General features: G+C 37.3%; 1 protein-coding gene across 4 annotated transcripts in view; it reads left to right on the forward strand.

The window, feature by feature from the left end:
- Positions 1-22997, forward strand: part of MARCHF1 (membrane associated ring-CH-type finger 1) — an 889798-nt gene that overhangs the window by 799532 nt on the left and 67269 nt on the right. For 2 of the 4 annotated variants that reach the window (XM_043566174.1, XM_043566163.1), the window contains one exon: positions 164-925. The exons of the other annotated variants lie outside the window; for them this stretch is intronic. In XM_043566174.1, the coding sequence (XP_043422109.1) occupies positions 164-925 (762 nt within the window). The remainder of the gene's footprint in view (positions 1-163; positions 926-22997) is intronic. 4 annotated transcript variants of the gene reach the window in all.

The raw sequence follows: 22997 nt of genomic DNA on the forward strand, positions 1-22997 counted from the left end.
TTTATACTGGTTTAATTTTTCCCCCTTCAATGCATTTTCTTCATTTGAACTTTATTTCCCAACTTCTGGTCCATGCTATCATTTTCATCATTCTCTCTCTCTGTTTTCCCATGGCTTTCCTCTCCATTCCCATCTCCCATCCTTTGCCTGCTGCTTTGTCTAGATCTGCCATCTTGCATGACATGTCAGAAGATGCATTTGAGCAATGCACCCCTGTCATGGTGCTCAGCCCTGCTAGGAAGGAGTCTGGTAAGAAATCAGTAAAACAGAGGCCTAGGAGGAGGAGGAGGGCCTCCGAGAGATATGAGCATGCAGAAGAACAAATAAAAGGGAGAAGTGATTTTCACCTCCAGATCGCAAGCCCCAGATGGAGTGAGCTTTACACAGATTCTTCAGATTCCTCTTCCCCAGATGAGAGTCACTGGATTCAGGCAAAAAGAAGAGCCCAAGTTAAATTCCGACTGTCACGAAGAAGAAGGAGAAATAGTAGTAAACCATGTGGAAACTTGGATGGGTCTTCTGCTCCTAATGGAATGGATCTGATAGATTTGGAATCCAAAGGTAAAAAGCAACAAGAGCTGATTGAACATGAGAGTTGCTCTTTACATCTCTGCAGAGGAAAAGGCACAAGGTACCAAGAATGCAGCCTTTCCCTGCCAAGAGGATCCTTTGAGATTAAGAGATCCTCAAGGAAGCATGAGGAAAGCAAAGGCAGATACCACCGCAGGGATCCGCAGCTCTTGCATAGTCTTGGGCAGTATGAAACCATCAAGAAAGGACTTTCAGAAGCAGATTCTAGCCCTGAAATATTGGCAGTTGCAGAAGGCAGCAAGTATGTGGCTGCTGCTGGGTTCCAGGTGACTAACTCTGTGCAGAAGCCTCCTGCCACCTACCATGACGGGTCTGATAATTTAAAAATATGCAGGTCAGTCACTATAGAGAAAGGCTTGATGCCATCCACATGCGTTTCTTCCCGCTGTGTGACAAGTGTGTGTTTGACACCTACCCTCAAAACATAACATTTATTTATACTGTTATCTGTCTGATTGGATGTAAGGTAAGAAAACAAGAAAAGGTGTGTGAGAGAAGAAGAATATGGAAGTATCTAGGGGTCTGAAAGCTGTTCTAGAATAGAATTAGATTTCCCCTTTACCTTTCCCTTAATTGGATAATGACAGATCCTGTTAAATGGATCGACAAACAGTTGGATCTGATACCCATTCTATTTAAGGCAAGACGAGTGGAGTAAATATGAGTGAGAGAGTGTATGAAACCTTAGGTCCTTTAATGCAAATTTGGTGAACTGTTAGCATCCTGATGGAAAGATATTTAAGGCTTGGGTTTTTTAAGGTCAGATTTTGTACCAAAAAAAATCTCCTCTGCAGTTGGTGTTAATTTGTTCTCCAATTGTCTGACTCAGCAGGGTAATTCAAGACTGAAAGGACAGAGAAACAGGTCATGGACATATCAGTGGGGGTGCTGGAGCCTTCAGGGAAGGAGAACACATTAACTTTAGTGATAATCATGAACTAAAAGGTGTCAACATGTAGACATTTCATAGCTATGAGACTCCTTTCTCCCACTTTTCATCCATCCATATACATTTTCAGAATAACTTAATGTGAATAAGAATTATATGAATATCCATGCTGGTGTGCACAAATCAGATAATTTTAAACAAAACAGATAGTTTTACATTTTCATGTTATACCCAGTCATTTAAATTGGTTAGATTCTGTTTGGGAGCATATGAAGCTTTTTTGGGTAATGCTTGGTTGTTTGGGCCTGTTTTATGAAAGTCAAAGTTGCTTTAGAAAACGTGTGTGTGTGTGTGTGTGTGTGTGTGTCATGTGAATCACATGACCCAGAAAATGCTGCCCATGTCCATTCAAGACAAGACAAGGGGAATTAAGCTCTGGATGTAAATAATATTATAATAGTTTGTTTCTCTGAAAGTTTTATAAGATATTTATAAATTGTTTATTCATGGATTCATTCAAGCATCTGTGATACATCAATTCTAGGCATTAAAAATATGATAGTACTTGTCCAGTCTGACATCTTAGAGCTTACAGTCTAATGGGAAACACAGGAACACAATAATTTCACAGTTGATATATAATTACAATTGTGATAAGGAATATGAAAGCACATAACAAGGAAGCTTTACCTATTCTGCAAGATGAGAGAAGAACTCTCTTGAGGAGCTGATGAACTGACTGAGGCTCAAAGGATGACAGGAATGGATCAAGGAAAGAAACATGGAAGATCATCTGGGCAGAAGGTGGCACAATAAGAAGTCAGGAGGAGGGAAGGAGTTTCGCAATCCAGGGAACTGGAAGTGGGCTTCTGTGGCCAGGGTGTGGTGAACGAGGGGGATGGGTGGTGCAGAGGAGGAGGGGGGAGGTGGAGAAGGCCTTGTCAAACATGCTCAGAGATTTAAAGGAAGTGGCACCATTTGATTTATATATTGATGGAAGTTTCTTATAATCCTTTGAATATGATTTAAGTGAGACTTTGCTAAAATGTTGGAGAATGGAATAAAACACTATTTCTAGTCTAAACTAAGAACTCCCCACTTACAACCATCTGTCGTCATTCCCCGAATCTACTTCCAACATAATTTAATGAAAGTCAGTTAAAGAATCTAGTTGTAGGCTTAATGGTAATTGGAGAAAAAAGTAATGCTTGCAATTAAAGTCATAGTGGCTGGTTCTCCTAACTTAAAAGCACTGCTCTGGAGGAACATTTTCAAAGACAGGATATTTAACTTAGACTTCTATTAATGAAAGTGAGATTGATGGGCCTATAGTTATTATTTCTTGCTGTGGGTTATCATCAAAATATATCTACTAAGCCAATACTAGGGCTGCATATTATGCTAGATGCTGAGGGCAAAATGCAACAAAAGACTTGATTCTTTCCTCCAGTGGCCTGTTATCTAGTGGGAGAAATTGAACACATAAGTGAAAAGATGCAAATTCAAGATAGTACAGGGTGAATTAAAAAGAAAGGAATACTGCAGAAATTTGAAGAAAGAAAAATTGCTGAGAGCTGGAACAATCTGGAAAGCCCGTAAGAGGTGGGATTGGGACAAAGAAAGGTAGAATTAGATTGGCAGAGACGTATGGATAGGCATTCTGGGCACTCAGGGCAGGGGAAATACCATAAACCCAGACAGAGATGAGGAAATGACTGTGCACTGAAGAATTTTGTGTGAATTTATGTGACTAGGTTGGAAAGTTTACATAGATAACAATTCAAACAAACAAACAAACAAAAAGACTTGTAAAGGAAACATATGTATGTTTCCAAAGAGTTCAACTATGTTCTACACATCTTTGTTCTCAAACTGCCTTGATGAGCCTTTTGATACCAAAAAGGCTGCCTCAAAAGCTGAGAACAGATCAAGGAGATTGTGCTCCCTTTAGCCCATCTTCAATCAGAGAAGCTTCATGATTATCTCTTGTATGTAACAGGGTTCTACATAGTATCCCTTTAAGAAAAACAAATTTCACTGCAAAAAATAATACAGAAGAGCCTTTGCTAAATAGCATAGGCCTGATGAAGAAAAACATATATACAGAGTAGTCCCAGTGTCCCGGGCCGGTGGGGGTAGGTGTATTGGGAAAGGTACCTAGATTTAAGAGAACAAGTTGTAATAAGGTAGAAGTATCCAACTTTGGGGTAAGTAGGATTAGGATAATAAAGAGTAATGAAAGGAAAGAACAGATGGTATACTGGCATTCCACTGGGTGAATGGAAACAATCTTGGTGCTTGGAATTGGTAACAGCATAAGATAAAGGAGTCAAGGAGGACTCCAAACCTTGGAGCTTGGGAGACAGTAAACGCTGATGTTACTGACAAAGTCAGAAGAGGTCAGAGGCAAGCTGGTTTGGGAAAGACATGATGAGTTCAATTACAGGCAGGCTGTTTGTGGTTGCAATGACATTGCAGGGTCAGTTGTCCAGCAGATAATATGAGACATGTCAGCGAAAGGCAGGACAGCAATCACAGCTGGTTCTGTATAATTTTTCAAGCATTAGAGAACTATACACAGATCAACACTAAACAATTGCATACTTGCAACTGTCATTAACATGATGTGTTAGCACAGGGCAATAGCACAAAGACACTAAAAATGAAAATCTTCTCAAGGCCAGGGAGGACATATAGATTGGGGTATCATTCTCAGACAGGTAACCGGGATGCCTGGGAAGTGAATGAAATCTCTAAATGAGCTCATACGCAGGAAAAAGGCCTCCACATGGACACAGCCTGAGCACCAGAGTCCCCTGTGCAAGGAAGAGAAACAGCAATTGCCTGTGAACTTGCACTCTTGCTGCTTCAGACACGCATGGGCAGAACCCGCCTCAGCCACAACCACAAAGCAGAAGAAGCTCCTAAGCCCTTCCTCCTTTTCTGTTCCTGGCATTTGGTCCCCATATAGACACCCTACCCTCTTTCCCACTCTCATCAAAGCCTTATTCGGAGAAAGTTTCTCTATTAGCCAATTACAACTTACAGGAAATTTAAGTCATCATGCTAACACACCCATAGCTGTGTAGTAGGAAAGGCTTTATCTTCTTCATACAAAAAAAAAAAAAAAAAGGTTTTAAAACATGGATTAGATCATGTTAGCCCATACTTAAGGCTTTTCAATGGCCTCTTAATTGCCCTCAGAGGCAAGTTCAAAATCCTTAATATGATTTACAAGTCCCTGCATGATCTATCTATTAGATCTGCCTCTCCAGCTTCAACACCCATCATTAATGAAGACCTGTTCCTGCTAGTCTATCTTCACTTCCCTGAAAGTGCCTAGACCTGTCCCTTTCAGGGCCTAGAATGTCTTCACAGCACCCCCTCTGCCCTTCCCCAGATGAAATCCTACTCATTCCTTTTTAGTTGAAATGTAATTTCTTTAGGGACGCCTTCATGATTATCTAAGCAACACTCAAGCCCCCTAGTCACTTCCATGGCATAATTTTTAATTGCTAACATGTAGGTATTTTTGTGATTGACTGTTTCAGATTTGTTCCAGTGTCCACAGTGCCTGGAACAGTGCCTGGTAGATAGAATATATTCAGCATATAGTTTCTGAATGAATGGATTTAGAGAAAATGAATTTTTCTAAGGGAATTATTCTTACAGTGTGAAATCATAGCATTAGGTGGTAGTTTACCTCACCTGCTATGGAACCAACATACAAAGAAAACTCGACACCAGCAGTGCTCAGACCTTAGTGGACATGAGCATAGGCCACAAGGCTTGTTGAGATACAGGTTGTTGGACCCACTCCCAGGAGTTTCTGATTCTCTTCTCTGGGGTCAGGTCCATGAATTTGCATTTCTAAAATGTTCCAAAGCAATACGAATGTGGTGATCTAAGGGGCCACATTTTGAGAACCACTGTTCTATGCTATATTTCTCCTGGGCCTTAAGTGGGAAGAGAGAAATTGAAAGGATGAATTTGGGAAGTATAATTATAGTTTTCTATCGTATTCTATTGAGTGATGACACAAATCAAAAATAGATTACTTTCTTGTAGTTTACACTGTCATACCAGTACGTGCTGGTCCTCTAAATCATACACTGACAAAATCCCAACTTTACCAGGAACTCAGATGTCATGGTTTGTCTACTGTGTCTCTTCAAACCCACTTCCTCTTGCAATTACCCCCAGTTCTATCAGTGCATTCACACATACCCTGAATTTCCAGTTTTTGACTATTTTTCTTCTGCTTTGGTTATATCCAGTCGCTAACCAAAACCCATCATTTGTTTCTCCCAAGATGGCTTTTGATCTGTGCCTTCTTTCTCAATAGTAATGTCCCATTTTGACTCGTCTCTACACTTCGTTCTTTCTCACATTCATTCTTTAGCCTATTACCTGCTTTTGTCAGGACCCTTCTGCCAGATTAAAATCAACTGAAACCAGTTCAAATGAGCTTAAACAAAAACAAGAAGGGGATGTATTAGCCACAGACATAGGAAATCCAGATATACAGATGACTTCAGGGACTGCAGAGACTCAAACAGTATGGTTCTCTCTTCTCTGTGTGTTGTTTTCATTTTCTCCAACTGCAGGCAAGCTTCCTGTAGATAGCAGAGGGAAGAAACAGTGTGGGTAGAGAGAGTTTTTGGCTTAAATCTTACCAGCCTCAACTTAACTGAAGAGAGACATGTTATCTTCAAGCAGTTACATGTGAAATCCCAGGGATGGAATACAATTAGCCTGCTCTAGGTCACATCCTTGGGCTAATCATAGTCACCAGGGGCTTTAGGCATTATGCTTGGACTGAGTCCTTGGGTGGGAAATTTGTATTTAAATCTGACTATTGGCAACCCCTCAAGACCCTTATGAATTGGAGAAAAGACATTTCAATAACAAAAAGAACAGCATCAGTACCAGAAAAAGTGGAAAGAGAATTATAAGCAGGAAAAAACAAAACAATAGCATTCAAATACCATCCAGTGAAGCTGTCCCCCTTCCCAGTGTCTTTCTCTTCCTTTCCAAATGCCCATATTTAGATGTACTTCAATATCCATCTCATTTTTATCAGCTCCATAAGGCTTTCCCAAACTATTGTGGTCAGCAGTGATCTTTTCTTTCTTCAAAGTCCCACAACCTTTTGTAGTCGGTAGTGCTTGTTTAGTATTCCCTTCTTTTCTTTTTCTTAAATGTTTGTTTATTTATTTTGAGAGAGAGAGAGAGAGAGAGAGAGAGAGAGAGAGAGAGAGAGAATACACACATGAAGGGGGAAGGACAGAGAGAGAAGAGAGAATCCCAAGCAGGCTCTGTGCTGTCAGTGCAGAGTCCCACCCACATGGGGCTTGAACTCATGAACTCTGAGATCACAACCTGAGCCGAAATTGAGTCGCAGGCTTAACCAACTGAGCCACCCAGATGCCCTAATATTCCTTTATTTTCTCGTAGTTCTCTTTTTCTTATATAATAAGCTCTTGAAGTATGAATTATGTCTTATATCTATTTTGTGCTGTCCACAGTACTCAGAATAATTCTGGCATTTAGCAATTGCTCAAACTGAATCCTCAGAATGGCTTCGAAATTAGTGAGTGCTAAAAGAGGAGACTCAAAAACCATGGGGAACAATGGGAATTGGGTAGTACAAGGTAAAAAAAAAAAAGATGTATTTAATTCCATCAATGGTTTATTTAAAAGAGGAAAAGCCCAAAAGTAAATAACTTTTTGTAATGTTTTAGTCTAGCATGGGTTAGATGATGAGATTGAAGGTATACTTTATATTGTTTTGCTATGGACTTCATTATTCATATTCTCATTTTTTTCTTCAAGAAAAAAATTTTTGAAGATTAATTTTAAGAGACAGAGCAAGTGGGGTAGGGGCAGACAGAAGGGGGGAGAGAGAATCCCAAGCAGGCCCCACACTGTCAGCATGGAGCCTGATGTGGGGCTTGAACTCATGAACCACAGATCATGACCTGAACCAAAACCAAGAGTCAGATGCTTAACCAACTGAGCCACCCAGGCACCCCATCTTTAAGAAAAATGTTTGAGGAAAATGAGAAAATTCTAAAAATAGTCTATTTTTGACTTGTTTAATTCTTGCAATTTGCAGTAACGTTAAACGAGGTGAGGGAAAATGGAAAGAGAACATTTTTAAAACTCAGAATGTTCAAAAATAAAATAAAAAGTAAAACTCAGAATTTTCATAGAAGAAAACTACTTTCTGAGAACAACACAGTCATGCTTTTTGACAAAGCACTAGCATTTATAAGATTGATTTAGATAATTTTTTAATAATAAGCCTGAGCTCCTAAGAGAAGTGTGCTTAAAATGGACCATTTTTATCCCTGCCATAATATCTGTGTATTCATTTATTCATTCATTCACACAGTAAACAACTATTTATTGGTAATTTACTCTGTATCCAGGCAACATATTAGAAGCTGGAAATAGAGTGGAAAATATAGGAATGGTCCCATCCCCTAACAACTTACATTCCTGTTGGTAAAACAAATAATTGAACAAGCAAATGTGAAACAAAAAACAATCCATGAGTGAAGCTAAAGGAACACATTACATCTAATAGAAAAAAAGCAGGTTTCCCTGAGAAACTAATAATTAACAAGAAGTCCAAAGGAGAGTAGCCAAGCAAAGAGAAGGGATAACCTGTTCTAGGAGAAGGATATGGCATATGTGAGCGTCCAAAGATGAGTGAGGTAGGGCATAAAAGGATTTCAGTGTGACCTAGCAGCGAGGATGGGGAGGGGAATGGTAACCAACCATGGAGTTCTTAATCAACCACAGATAGGAGTTTGGACTGCGTTTTAATGACAGGGGTAAATTTCTGTAGGCTTTTAAGGAAGAGATGACACTGTCACTTTAGTGTTCTGGAAGACCACTCATGCTGCTTTTGGAAAATAGACTGGAGAGGATGAGGCTGAAGGGAAAGAAAACCAATTAGAAAGACAGAGCTGTGTCCCAGGGAAGAGTTGGTGGTGGCTGTGAGAATAAAAAGTAGATGGATTTTTAAAATATTTTGAAAGTAAATCAGAATCTGATGACAACTCACATTTATATCTGATCTCAAGTTTCTGATTTATAAGACTGGGTAGATTATAGCACCCTTTCCTATTGAGAGAACACGCTGCTTGAAAGTCAGATTTAAAAGAAGATGAGTTCAGTTTTATACATAATAGTTTGAGGCACAAGACAACTATCCTAAGAGAGATATCCAGGAAAGTTCAGAAGAGGCTTTGCAACTTTACATGAAGAGTAGGAAGTCTTGAGCATATAGGTAGTTATTGTCAAGATCTCCTATGGAAAATCTGTAAACTGAGGAGATGATGGCACGAAGAACCCTGGGGAATAGGAACACTGAATGGCCCTGAAAGAGGAAAAGAAGCCAATGGAGAGAAGGAAGAGAATGACCAAAGAGGCAGATGAAAACCTAAGACTGTATAAAGGAAAGAGAGAATGTAATAAATAGGGAGAGAGGTGAATTCAGGGGCCTCTCTTTGTTTTCAATTTAGAGAATATTTGAGCTCAGAGAGAGGAAGAGAGAGAAGTTGACAATGAAGAAAACTGATCAGACTGTTATTTTTTAAATCCCCACAGAGAATATAGGAAAGGATGGAACCCAAAGCCCAAAATAAAAAGATTCCCATGGCAAGAAAAATAGGTATGATTTTCTTTGCAATAGAAGTAAAAGACGAAATGACAGATACCGGGACAAATGTAGATCTACAGATTACAGAAGTTTCTTTTTGATGGCCTTGGAGAGCAAAGGGGTTGCTTGCAGAGCCATACATCAGTGAAATTTGAATTTCTGAGAACAACAAATAATTTCTCATTGGGATTCACATATACTAAAAAAATACTCTTTGGGGGCACCTGGGTGGCTCAATCAGTTGAGCTTCCGACTTCGGCTCAGGTCATGATCTCACAGTCTGTGAGTTCGAACCCCGCGTCAGGCTCTGTCCTGACACCTCAGAGCCTGGAGCCTGCTTCAGATTCTGTGTCTCCCTCTCTGACCTTCCCCCGTTCATGCTCTGTCTCTCTCTGTCTCAAAAATAAATAAACGTTAAAAAAATAATAATAATAAAATTTAAACATTAAAAAAAGTACTCTTTGTTCCTCTGAAATTCCAACTTAACTGGGTGTCTCGTGTAATTTTGCTAAGTCTGGCAGTGCTAAGCATAGCAAGGTAGAAAAAGCATTGTTGGAAGCTCTGTTGAGGGACAAAACTATGTGTTTATATGGCCACAGATGGCAGGAAGTGTAACTTACCTCTGCAGTACATCATTAAATGCAGACACAAAGAAGGCAGTTGAACTTGGACCTAAGCAGTGACATCATCAAACCTCTAGATTTCACATTTAGCACAGCTTTACATACGTATCCCCAAGTATCTCCAGATAAATTTGAAATTTAAAAACTGAGACAAACATGCTTTACAAACAAGATTTTTAAAATAACATTTTATTTTAGTAAAATAACATTTCAGCTAGTAGTTTTGCTTTCCATATTTATTTAGAGAGGAAAAAAAAACCATACTCCTTTTTACCTTACCCTTTCAGGTAATTATTATAGCATTGGGAAAACTCATAGACTCATGGATCATCTAGATCACTTTCCAGTCTGATCTTTGAAGACCCTTAGAACATCAGCACACATTACCATCTCTGTCTTCCTTGGACACAAGAAGGCTTCCTGGGGCAGCCTCTTTCCTTTTAGAATCTCTAACTGCGAAAACACTCTTTCTCATGTTTAATCAGCCTATATCCTTGTATTTTCTACCTGTTGGTCCTAGATTTATATTCTTTGTGTAATAGATATTTAAATTTTGTTTATGTATTGTGTTACTTCTTTCTGTTACTTTTTTTGTACCACAATGAGACTGGCATTCTATTGTCTAGTCCATTCCATGAGTAAAAGATGAACTGTTCAGAGTTTTCAATATTTAGGTGAGAGAGGTCTCCTAAGTGACTTAATGGCAGCCATTTATATCCAAGGGGTAACAGACTCTTCAGAAAGTTCATAAATGTATTCTCTTCCTTAGGCTTTGCCTTGTTTTGCTGAGTCTTATAAGAATTAATAATAATCTTTCTTCTGTTCACTTTAATAACAACTTAATTGGTAGGAAGTACAGAAATGAACACCATCAGTAACCTGTCACAGGTGAATTATTGGAATTACTCAATATAGAGTCATAGGGTCTCACTTTCAACTCTTGCTTTCTCTCTACTGGGAGGGATAAAACTTGGAAAACATAAAATGGCTCTCTATATATCCGATGGAAAAAATGAGAAAAATGGATGTGTATTGCAAATGTATGCATTGCTAGTGTGATAGTGTTGTAGAACTAATTTCTTTTTTTGAAATGAATAATTATGCTTATTGTAGTCCTCAGCAAAACTTCAGACATAGACTATCTACTTTATTCTACAGATTTGAGGGTTCTCCAACAAATAAAATGCTAATTAGCACCACATTCTAATGTTATGAATGTATAGTGCAATTTCACAGTCTTTCAGCATTTATCCAAGTAACTTATATCTTGAATGAACAAAAGCAATGAATTAAGACATTGATATTTATACATATATACACACACATGAAATTTGTGAGAAAAATAACATGAAAGACTTACAGAAATGGCACTTTATATCTTTTTCAAAATATATCTTTCAGATACATACTTTGTTCTTAGCAAGATTTTGTGTTTTTTGGGGTTTTTTTCCCCAATTGTTCTCATTTTGGGAGACAGTCTTTCCAGGAGTGGAATGACAGTGTCACCAATAATACTGATTGTCTGGATTGGTAGATTATCAAAAGCCAAGTAGATTGATTAATATTCTTCTAATTCGGCTAAGTAAATCACTCTGACTTTGGGAAATAGCATGTATTCTGTAGGCCAATTATTTAACAAGCTATGATTTTAGAAAAGAAAAAAAATGGACATTTCTCTACCTATAAAACCAAAAGTAAATTTGAATATTAAGCAGGAATTTTCCAACCTCAGAAAACTTCAGGCAAAAGTAGATAGAAGTATGGTGGTCCTTCAGACATAGAAGTCAGTATTCACATATTATAAAGCTGTTTAAACTATACTACATTTATCTTTTCTTTGTTAATTTCTAAGTTGGCTAAATACTCAATTATATCGAAGTACAAAATGCTGAATAAGAAAAAATATCAATTAGGTGGGGTTTTTTTGTTTTTGTTTTTTGTTTTTTGGGTTTTTTTTTTGAGAGAGAGAGAGAGAGAGCGTGAGCAGGGTAGGGGCAGAGAGAGAAAGAGAGAATCTTAAGCAGGCTCCAAGCCTGGTGCAGAGCTCAACACAGGGCTCCATCTCACGACTGTGAGAACATGACCTGAGCCTAGTCAATAGATGCTTCACTGACTGAGCCAAACAGGTGCCCCTATCTACTTCCTAATTTAAGAACAATATGTGTTCAGGATTACAATTATTTTGAACTATGAGCTTTCTTTAATGGACTTATATTTGTTTGGCAAGGTGCAATTTCTTCCCTGCCGAAAGGAAGGAAGGAAGGAAGGAAGGAAGGAAGGAAGGAAAGAAAGAAAGAAAGAAGAAAGAAAAGAGAAAGAAAAAAAAGAAAGAGAGAGTGGGAGGAAGGAAGGAAGGAAGGAAAGAAGGAAGAAAGAAGGGAGGGAGAAAGGAAGGAAGAAATAAAAAGAAAAGAAAAAGGAAAAAAGCAGCACCTTCTGTCTTCTCTTACGTATACAAATTCATTTTTAAACATATATGTGTGTGTGTATATATATATATATGCAAACAGAAAATGAACAGTGTAATGAACACTGTATAAAAAAACTGATGAATACTGGGTACAGTGTTTGTTGCTACCACCTCATGACTTATATGTGAGAATTTATTTATAGCATGAACATTTCCTCCATTTCTAATTACCATGTTTATGTTTTCATCTTCCTTACAACCATTGCAGAGTCGTTACACATTCATTTCAAATCTTCTGCAACCATCCTCAGACATAGGCAAATTTAAACACCAGTGTCTAATTGGGTTCAGAAATTAAAATTCCCCTGGCACAGCCTGGGTGAGTTGTCTTTGGTTCATAGCACTCTGACAGCCATAAACTCAGCCCAATGGTCTCCTTGCCTCTTCTGTCAGATATAAGGAGGCCTCCAGGAGTCTGTTTGTTCCCATTCACTCACTTCCAGGTTTATGCAGAACTAAAGATGTCATAATACAGGAGCTGCTGTATTTGGAAAGCATCCTGAAGGTGGATTTTACTTTAGACATTATACTGCAAACTTTCTTCTTTCCTTCATGGTTCTCTAACAAGCTATCATGAAACCTCTCCATTTTCTGCCTAACTTGTACCACTTTGCTCTCATTTGGCCCCTCTGAGCCTCACCTTAATAAATTCTGATGTCTTTATTTTAAAAGTATTTTGATCTGAGCTAGCTCACAACTCTCACAGGGTGTAACCAAATTAAAATGTTTTGCCACTGTATAAGATAGTATCAATGGAGAAAACAAAGGCAGAATATAGGAAGAAAAATAAATAACTAGAGTGAAATAGAAGTCACATACAATGTCAGAATGTTCCATGAATGAGAGGAGTCTTGGTTTGAAAGCCTCAAAATTATACCAGTTCAAGCTAGAAAGAATGAGAAAGATCACTTCATCCAGTGGTTCTCAATCTAGGGCGTGTGTTAGATTCACCTGGCAAGTTAAAAAAAATGTTCCTGCCAGGACCCCATCCTGATCCCCCTGGAAGTGATGTCTCAACAAGGGTACATTTTTAAAAGCAACCCAGATTACTTTAATGAAGCCAGGGCTAAGAATCACTGATTTTTTAAACCCAATCTCAGGTGTGAACAAACTGATGCCCAGAAGATACATATATTGCAAGAACCATACTTTGGGCAGCAGGTTCACTTGGCAACACTTCTATAACCCAGAAACACTAAAAAGGAGCCTGGGGGTGAACAACTGGTACAGATTATTTCCCTTCAGCTCTTGAAACCATTTGGGATAGTGGTTCTTAAACTGGAGAAGTTTATTGGTGGAAATAGAAGATGCAGCTGCTTTTTACAATGTTCATCTTGGACCAGACCTCAAATTTCTCATCTAGTTGCAATTCACTTGCAAATGACACTGTAGAAAAAGCAAACAAACAACTAAATCCATGGCTTTCAAAATACAGTCCCTACACCACTAGCATCAGAATCACGTGGGAACTTGTTAAAATGCAAATTATTGGCTCCCAACCCAGACCTACTGAATCAGGAACTCTGGGAGTAAGTCCCAGCTATCTAGTTTAACTGGACCTCTATGTGATTCTGATACACACTAAAGTTTGAGATCCACCGAAGTAGCAGATGAGAAAACAAGAAATTGTAATACAGGTGTTCATGCTGCGATGGGTAAATATAGGGAGTTTTGGAGTATAAGGAAACGGAGCCTGCTGCAAGTATGTACATGAGAGACAGGAAAACATGGGGTAAATAAAGGGCACAGATATATGTTTGTATTTGATTATTTTCTTTTTCCTTTTTTTCAAGGACATGATACATGTTTGTATTTGATTATTTTCTTTTTCCTTTTTTCAATGACTTGACATATGTGTGTAGATATATGTGTGTGTATGTATATATACATATATGTGTGTGTATATACACATATATATACACACACATACACTCCAAAAGGATAAATTAGGAAATTGAGAAAATCAGGACACATGAAAATAAGGGTAGAATGATACTAAATCTACAAAAATGCATATATGGAGATACACTACAAACTTAAGTTTCATAGGCACAGTGGCCAAAGCAAAGAAACAGATTTCACGGAAAAGCACACCAAGTGTTCAGATGAAACACAGCTTTTGCTAGTAATGAAGAATGCCTGAGCAAAATTTCTTTCAGGAGTCCTTATAATGAGAACATGTCATATAGTGGATGGCATCCTCATCTACCTGCATGTAATGAACATGTTCCACAGGGGTCCACTTTCTTTAACAATGAGGGTTGGCAGAGAACAGTGTTAAGGTCTTACCCTACTGCTAGAGAGCTATGTTAAGTGCTTAGAAGGATGGCTTCTGCAACTTCAAAACTCTAAGACACTCAGTATTTGTGGGAAAAGAAATGTCACAGAAGCAAATATCTGTATCCACTGGCATCCTGCACTTTTTTGTGATAAATAGCTCAAGATCAATTCTCTCTTATTTAACTGCTCAATTTCCCATGACATATAATGACTTGAACATTCTTGCAAGGATGTTTTTTTTTAAATTATGTCATGACTATTGACTTCATAAGAAATACAAAGATGTATCATAAAAGTCATGACTTACATATTTTTTTTATCATTTTGCATCATGTACTACATATAGTATGTCGTTAATGGGTAAGAGAAAAGTTTGGGGTAAAATTATGTGAAATTTGCTTAAGAACCTTAAGAAGAATAGAGAAAAAAAAGGATATGCTTCTTCTTCCACATCACCTCCACCCACCTTCCCAAATACTGAGCTAATGTGACCAAGTACAACCATAGGTTGATGCCACCTACCCAGTTAAAAGAGCATTTGTGCCAATTTCTCACCTGATCTCACAGCCATGTTCTTCAACATCCCTTGGGAGACATCTTGGCCTAAATTCCACTCTATGCAAAAATAAGGCTCACAAATGTGCATAAGTTTTGTAGCTTCTTCATGCCTTTGCCAGTGGTAAGTTTGCATGCAGATTCATTTTCAATATATTTATCATAATGATATGATGAGTAATGTGAATGGACTTTTTTGGCTCCATGTGCAATGATTTCATTCCCCTGCCTTTTGTCAAATGCCATTAAGGGATCAAGTGCAGAAATCAACAAACTTTGTGATTCACTAATATAATGTGAATATTCATTATGATATTAAATATACATACTTATGTTTATAACATATATATGTAATATATAATCTACAACAGGTAAAGCTGTTGCAGTTACATTCAAGTACAATGTTATTTTATGAATCCAACTAAAGATACTATCAGTTAGTACTCACGATGTACTTCTTTCAAGAATAGCCACATTAATATGGTATTTGAAAATTAAAAAATTTGAAAACAAAAAGCAGCTTTCATTACAATGACAGTGAAGATGTTTTTAAATATCAAGCCCAGAACTTTACCTTCTTTCTTGCTGTGTGCATCAAAAAAAAAAAAAGATACAATCTCCATCAACATCAAGAAAGCAGAGGAATGTTACTAGTTTCTTATTATCTATCAGCTATACATCATCAAAAACTAAAATAAACTGGGGGTGAGTCATGACAGTGATACACTCTTTTATTTATCTCGAAAACTTCAGGTTTTACTTCTGCACTTCCTTGTTTGCACTTACGTTTTTCACTTTTGTAGTTTGTGCATGAAAAAAGTTCTAATCTATCTTTCATCAAACTGCTTGTTGAAGTTATACATTTCACTTTTTTTAATATAGTTTTTGTCTTCAAATAAAGACAGCTGCTTCAGAGACCTTTAAAAAGGCAAAGAAATAAGCGATATACAAAATGATTGCATCTGGCGTACATAATTAATGAAATTCATTATGATTATATTGAGTGTGGAGGAAAAATGAAATCAATTTATCGGTTAGATTATGTCGTCGTGAAAAATGCTGTTGAAAAAGTTCAAAAGGTGATGAAATCACAGGAATACAAAATGAAATCACAGCCAGGCACCAAGAAAGACTCCATGGGCAGTGACGAGTATTGATAACATAAGGGAAGGGAAACAAAACTAATATAAAAACAGGGAGGGGGACAAAACAGAAGAGACTCATAAATATGGAGAACAAACTGAGGGTTACTGGAGGGGTTCTGGGAGGGGGGATGGGCTAAAGGGGTAAGGGGCACTAAGGAATCTACTCCTGAAATCTTGTTGAACTATATGCTAATTTGGATGTAAATTTAAAAAAATAAAAAATAAACAAGTTAAAAAAAAAAAAGAGATGTCAAAAAAAAAAAGAAAGTTGAAACATATCCACAAGTCCAGGCAGGTGAAAATGCTGATGATGGAGCTTGAGAGACCCCTTTCAGCTAGCAAACAACAGGGTAAATTGGTTTTAGCTTCTAAGGAACTGAAGCAGAATTCTATACAGAAATGGAATGTTTGAGTACACATACTTTTGTAGATCATAGATGTATACCATAGCTGCATGAAGTATCAAGTTTTATATACTTAGAATTCAGATAATATAAGATATCTGTGGTATTGGTATATACGTGTGGAGTGTAGATGAGGGACAAAGTATTCTTAACACTTTCTGTCCTTCAAATCAATATATATATTGGGTATAAACTGGAGACTTTCACTGGTAAGGTTAGCACCTGCAATTTGTATTTCTGTTAAAATATAAATGACAGTGGGTGGAAATCCTTTGGTTACTACATAACCAAAATGTTACAAGGGCTGCTCCTAGAGAGGGACACACCAAGAAAACAGACTCTTAACTAAAGTGGAACAAACTGAGGGTTACCAGAGGAGAGGTGGGTGGGGAGATGGATGAAATAGGTAAAGTGCATTAAAAGTACACTTATCATGATGAACACTGAGTGATGTATAGAATTGTTGAATCATTACATTGTACACCCAAAACTAATATAACACTGTATGTTTACTATACTGGAATTAAAATTAAAAATCTTAAAAAAGTGAAAAAATTAAAATAATGAGATTTTTAAGCTTTTTATGAGGAAAAAGAGTGGCTGCTTCTGAAGCTGAACAGGAAGGGAACAGTAGAGCAATCCACATTTACGGATAATAAGACAAAACACTTTTCCAAATTGTTCAAATATATACTCATGAATTTGTCAAAGTACTAGAGAATGAGAAAAAGAAAGTGAAGTAGAAGTGGAGAATTATTCTTAAGCCTTTCTACTTTTTTGTTTATTTTAATATTTCTTTTAGTGATTATCACAGTAGTTCCGATTATTGTAAAGAAAATTAAAAACATGGGGCGCCTGGGTGGCGCAGTCGGTTAAGCGTCCGACTTCAGCCAGGTCACGATCTCGCGGTCCATGAGTTCGAGCCCCGCGTCGGGCTCTGGGCTGATGGCTCAGAGCCTGGAGCCTGTTTCCGTTTCTGTGTCTCCCTCTGTTTCTGCCCCTCGCCCGTTCATGCTCTGTCTCTCTCTGTCCCAAAAATAAATAAACATTGAAAAAAAAATTTTTTTTAAAAAACAGAGAAAACTATTTTGATTTACACTTAATTACCTGGCGGGTCACCTGGGTGGCTCAGTTGGTTGAATGAGTCTTGATTTCGACTCAGGTCATGATCTCACGGTTGGGATCGAGCCCCACATCAGGCCCTGCGCTGACAGTGTGGAGCCTGCTTGGGATCCTGTCTCTCTGCCTATCTCTCTCAGTCCCTCCCCCCCTTTCTCTCTCTCTCTCTCTCTCAATATAAATAAACTTTTGAAAGAAAAATAAACTTAATAACCTAGCTAGATAATCACTATTTAGATTTTAATATATTTAGATATATTAAGATTTGATATATTCCCTTCTAATCTTTTATGCACATAATTTTTAATAGGATTATGCTATGTTTTCAGTTATTTCTCCAAATGACAATGTATAATGTTCACACACATACCTTTAAAAGAAACTTATTTTGGTATAAGTGAAAGCTCTGTTCTGTAAAGATTATGAATAAATAAAATTTATACGATTTTATTTTTTTAAGCATTTTCATTTGGATCCACAAAATTGTGTTTTCCACCCCAGAGAAACAAATGGTTGGGACAATGAAATGTATGAGAATAATTCTGGATATACTACATACTAGGAAAATTGAATTAGAGGGAGTAAGGAACCACATTATTAATTAGATATTTGTCATTCTACTGCTAGTTGGAAAAACATTTTAAATGTAATTACTATTTGAACTAATTATCTGTTATTCATGGTTCTGCTATTTGGAAAAAATGTCTTTCAGATATGATTTTTCATTGAAATATCTCAAATCCAAGATAGTAGAATCTATGAGAAAGTGTGAAACTGCTTCCTTCTGTTTTTCAAAATGACTGTCCCATACAATGTAATGAAGTTAAAAATTAACTCACAAACATGATGGTTTTTAAGTGGTACCTGTGGTGACAAACAAATGCTCAGAGGCCCTGTAGATTAAGCATCTGTCCTGAGAACCTTTCATTAAAACCTTAAAGTCAGTCTGTCCTTCACTCCCATTGTCCCACAGCCCACCCCACCTCCTTTACCCAGATTGGTACCTCCTTTACCAACTTGTACAGTATCTAGTGTTCTCTTTTCCATTCTCACAACTATTACTGTAGCTCTTCTTACTACTATTGATTTTGACTATTATAATATTCCCTTCTTTTTCTTTCAGATCTCTGAGGTAACACAGATTCCTAATGATACTAGTTTCTTATTCAAAATTTTTAGTATGTTCCCACTCCTAGTGAAGACACTTAAGCGGTGTGTGTGTGTGTGCGTGTGTGTGTGTGTGTGTGTGTGTGTGCGTGCAGGTGTTGCCAATGGATGAAGGAAATGTATTTGAGGCTCTCCATAATCTTATTTTATTTTTCAGCATGACATCCCACTACAGACTTATCCAACATTTCATGTTGCTGTCAAACTTGTCCACATTTTTTACCTGATTACCTGGTCAATTCTACTTCAAAACATTCACTGAAAATATCTGCTATATATGGATATATATATATATATATATATATATATATGCCATGTTTATCTGCCAAAATTCCACCCAAGCTCCAATTCCAGTTCATATACTATGTCTTCCATTGGACTTTGACCACTCTCCCCAACTCGCAGTCTGTACATTGTCTTTCCCTCCTTTGCATACAACAGCACTTGAGATGGCACACATCACATTGTAACTTGGATTCTAGCTAGTTGTGCCATTTCCCAGTGTATAAACTGTCAAAGAATAAGGTCCTTGAAGGGCAAAGACTGAAACTTACTCTGTGTGTTTATCACAGTACCTTATATAACCTCACACATAGTGCATATACAACAAACTGTTGAGCTAATGATTAATAAATGAAGGAATTAATGGATAACTGTGAATAAAGACTGATTCATTCATTGCATTCAAAGTAGCTGGACCTGCTATAAAACATCAGTATTTTGCCAAGACACTTAGTTGCCTGTTTAGAAGACTTCATATGCAGAAGCATATTTCTAATTCATTCGATGCATGCTTGGTTATCTGTAAATAAATTACCTGCTCTGTAAATTATCCATGGCAACTTGAGACTTCCTTTGATGTAATGCTCTACTAGATAAGATTACTGAGTGGACAAAACAATGAAAGGAAGTTATGGTTGGGAATGAGGTTATGAGTATTCAGACACTTAGCAATCACAAAGAAAGTGCTATCACCAAATGAATTTGTTTGGGAGTGTTGTTTGTTTTTTTTAAAAAATCACCTTGAATTAAGAATCTCTGCCAGATGCAGAAAATAAAAAGACTAAAAAGTTATAATGATAATTTTTCTGGTAGTTCTGTTATTATGTATGTACAAAAGCCCTACTATGTATCTGAGCAAATGTTATTTCTTTGGTTACATCTACACAAAAGACAAATAAGTATGTGTCCTTTTGTTTTTCCTGTCACATCAATCAATGCATGCAGCTGATAACTTTAAGAATATCTGCTTAAGAGTATCTCTAGTTTAATTTTATCAGTCTTACAAACAAACCCAAAAAAGATCTCAAAACTGACTTATAAAATGAATGTTTGTGCCATGTGTGAGAATGTAGAGAAAATCAGTGTATCAGTATGCTCATTCAACATTTATTACCTATTTACTCATCTGTATGTCACCAAAATTATAAGGTAGGATCTGAAAAGATGCATACTAGTGGGGAAAATCACCTCCTTTACCCAGAAGTAGGTTGTACTCTGAGCTCAACAAGAGAGTAAGGATAGGGCAACAAAGTAATAGTTAACAGAGGAGGGATTATTCCAAAGGGTACTATCCATCCTCAGGTCTCTCCTGACTTGGAGGGTTTGGACAGTTTGAGTTGATCCTAAAACTACTAAGAAACTCTATTCTGTTGTTGGGTACACTTGGGACTCTTGGGACCATACATGCCTGTACATGGCAGAAAAATCTAGTGTGCTCCAAGAACCCATGCAAACTTCCCAGAAAGTCCTCAAAGAGGACCTAGCCCACGATGAGACTAAATCACTAGGCTGTATATTATAGAGGAGTCCCTATGAAAATCCTTGAACCCAGTCAGAGTTTAAACTCAGTATCAACAAGATCAAACCATCACCAGAGGTGATGACAGCTACAGGAAGAGAAATTCGAATAGAATCTTCCCAACCCATTGCAGCTCATACAACCAAAATACCTATAAATTCAAATAAGAACTGGCCTCCCTGCTGCCATTATTGGCACAGCAAGGTGATCATTATCTTCTCCGCTGTTTTCCATCAGTGTGATCAATACCTGGTGAGAAGAAAATGTGGCTGATTAGTTGCAACTTTGTATCAGCTCTGGGATCAAGTTAGGAACCAGGGACATTGCTATGTCACTACTCAGACTACAGCTCTGCGGATGGTCTGAGGTTTTGAACACGTCAGTGATGACAAATTAGGGCGTGAAATTAAACTCAAGAAGTCATGCTAAGTACCAAGTGTTTCTGAGTTGAAAATATCCCTTTCAGAAAACAAAACACTTGAAAAAAATCATTTTTGTGTGAAGAACTGTCACTTATCTGCAGACTAATAGATTCAGAATGACCAATCTTATGATTACAAAAATTGTATTAGCTCTCTGTAGAATATTTTTATTCTTCTGTCATAATTATATTTTTAATTCGAGTTTTCAAGATTTTTAAAAATTTTTTTAATGTTTATTTATTTTTGAGAGAGACAGAACGTGAGCAGGGGAGGGGCAGAAAGAGAGGGAAACACAGAATCTGAAGCAGGCTTCAGGCTCTGAGCTGTCAGCACAGAGCTCTATGCAGGGCTCAAACCCATGAACGGTGAGATCGTGACCTGAACCGAGGTCGGATGCTTAACCGACTGAACCACCCAGGCACCCCAGAGTTATCAAGATTTTTTAATCTCAGGCTGAATGGTAACTTAAAATATTTCATCTCTGTAAAGAAAATTTTAGAAATCTGATTTATAAGGTTTTTCTTAATTCTAAAAATGTATGCTGATTCCATATCCATAAGAGTTGGTGGAAACAGATGTTAGTAAGAATAATATTAAATAGTGCCCATCTTCGCTGCTTATTAAGTAAGAGTTACTTCTCCTTTCTACTAAAGATCAGTTTGCTTGACTTCCTCTGATACTCAGATAGGATACAAAATTGGTTCACCTCAGTTTAGTTCCTCAAATGCAAATTAAAGAGTGCATGGTATATGTAAGGATAATACATTTCTCACTTTCATTATAAGTGATTTTCCCAAAACACAAACAAAACACTGGTAGTTGGTAACGAGTTCTGAGAATTGCTAAATCATCTCACTAAGCTATCTCTTTTGGTCTCTGCTCTATGCATGGGTTTTTTTGTTTGTTTTCTTTCATTTTTTTTTTTTGTTTTTTTCTGCTCTGTACACGTTTAAATAATGGCTTAGAGTGTTCCCAGTCCATTTCTGGTCTAGTAATTAACCATTTTTACCCTGACTTTTTAACACTGCCTTCACTTAAATTACTCAGTATTATGCTATTCTCTCTGTACAAAGAAAATCCTACCCCCAAAAATAAATAAACGGGAATTTATGTAGCCCATAATATCAGAACTTGCATAGATGAGATAATTAACAAACACCAAGGACCATATCTGTGTAGTGTGGAATTTAAGAGCAATGAAACCCCAGGAAATGGAAGGAGCATTGTAGGGGAAGAAGATCTAGAGGCTGTTTCATTAAGGGTGTGAGTGTTAGAACCGCTGCAATTTAGATGAGGTATTATCAATAGACGGAGGGTATCGCAAGTATGAGATCATATTTGAGGATATTTCCAGAGGCAGATATTCCCAGAATGCAATAACCATCTCAGTATTGATTGAAAAATACTATTTAACCTTTATCTATCCCTGAATTTTATCCTTGTAAACAGGCCTATAAAGTATGGACCCTGCTATTTTCCTATTTTATGGATTAGGAACTTGAAAGTATAAGAAATTAAGTAATATAACAGACATACAGAGGCAGAACCATGATTCTAACGCTGATTGTACTTTTAACAACTACACCAGAGTTTCCCAACATATTTTATATTGTGACACATGTAGAGCATGATAACACTTCTGAAGCAACGAGGGTTAAGGGAGAATACACTCAGTATCCTTTACCTAACCTCCAGGCTGATAGGAATCAAGATCTTGGCACAGTGGGAACTTATTTGTGGCAAAACCCACAGCTTATCAGCTGGTAAATTTGTACCATGCTACCATGCCTGTATATTGGGATTTAGTGGGAAATACAGTAGGATAGGTAAGATAAATACAAATTACAGAAGGTCATATA

Source organism: Prionailurus bengalensis, chromosome B1 (genome assembly GCF_016509475.1).
Source record: "Prionailurus bengalensis isolate Pbe53 chromosome B1, Fcat_Pben_1.1_paternal_pri, whole genome shotgun sequence".
NCBI classification, from domain to species: domain Eukaryota; kingdom Metazoa; phylum Chordata; class Mammalia; order Carnivora; family Felidae; genus Prionailurus; species Prionailurus bengalensis.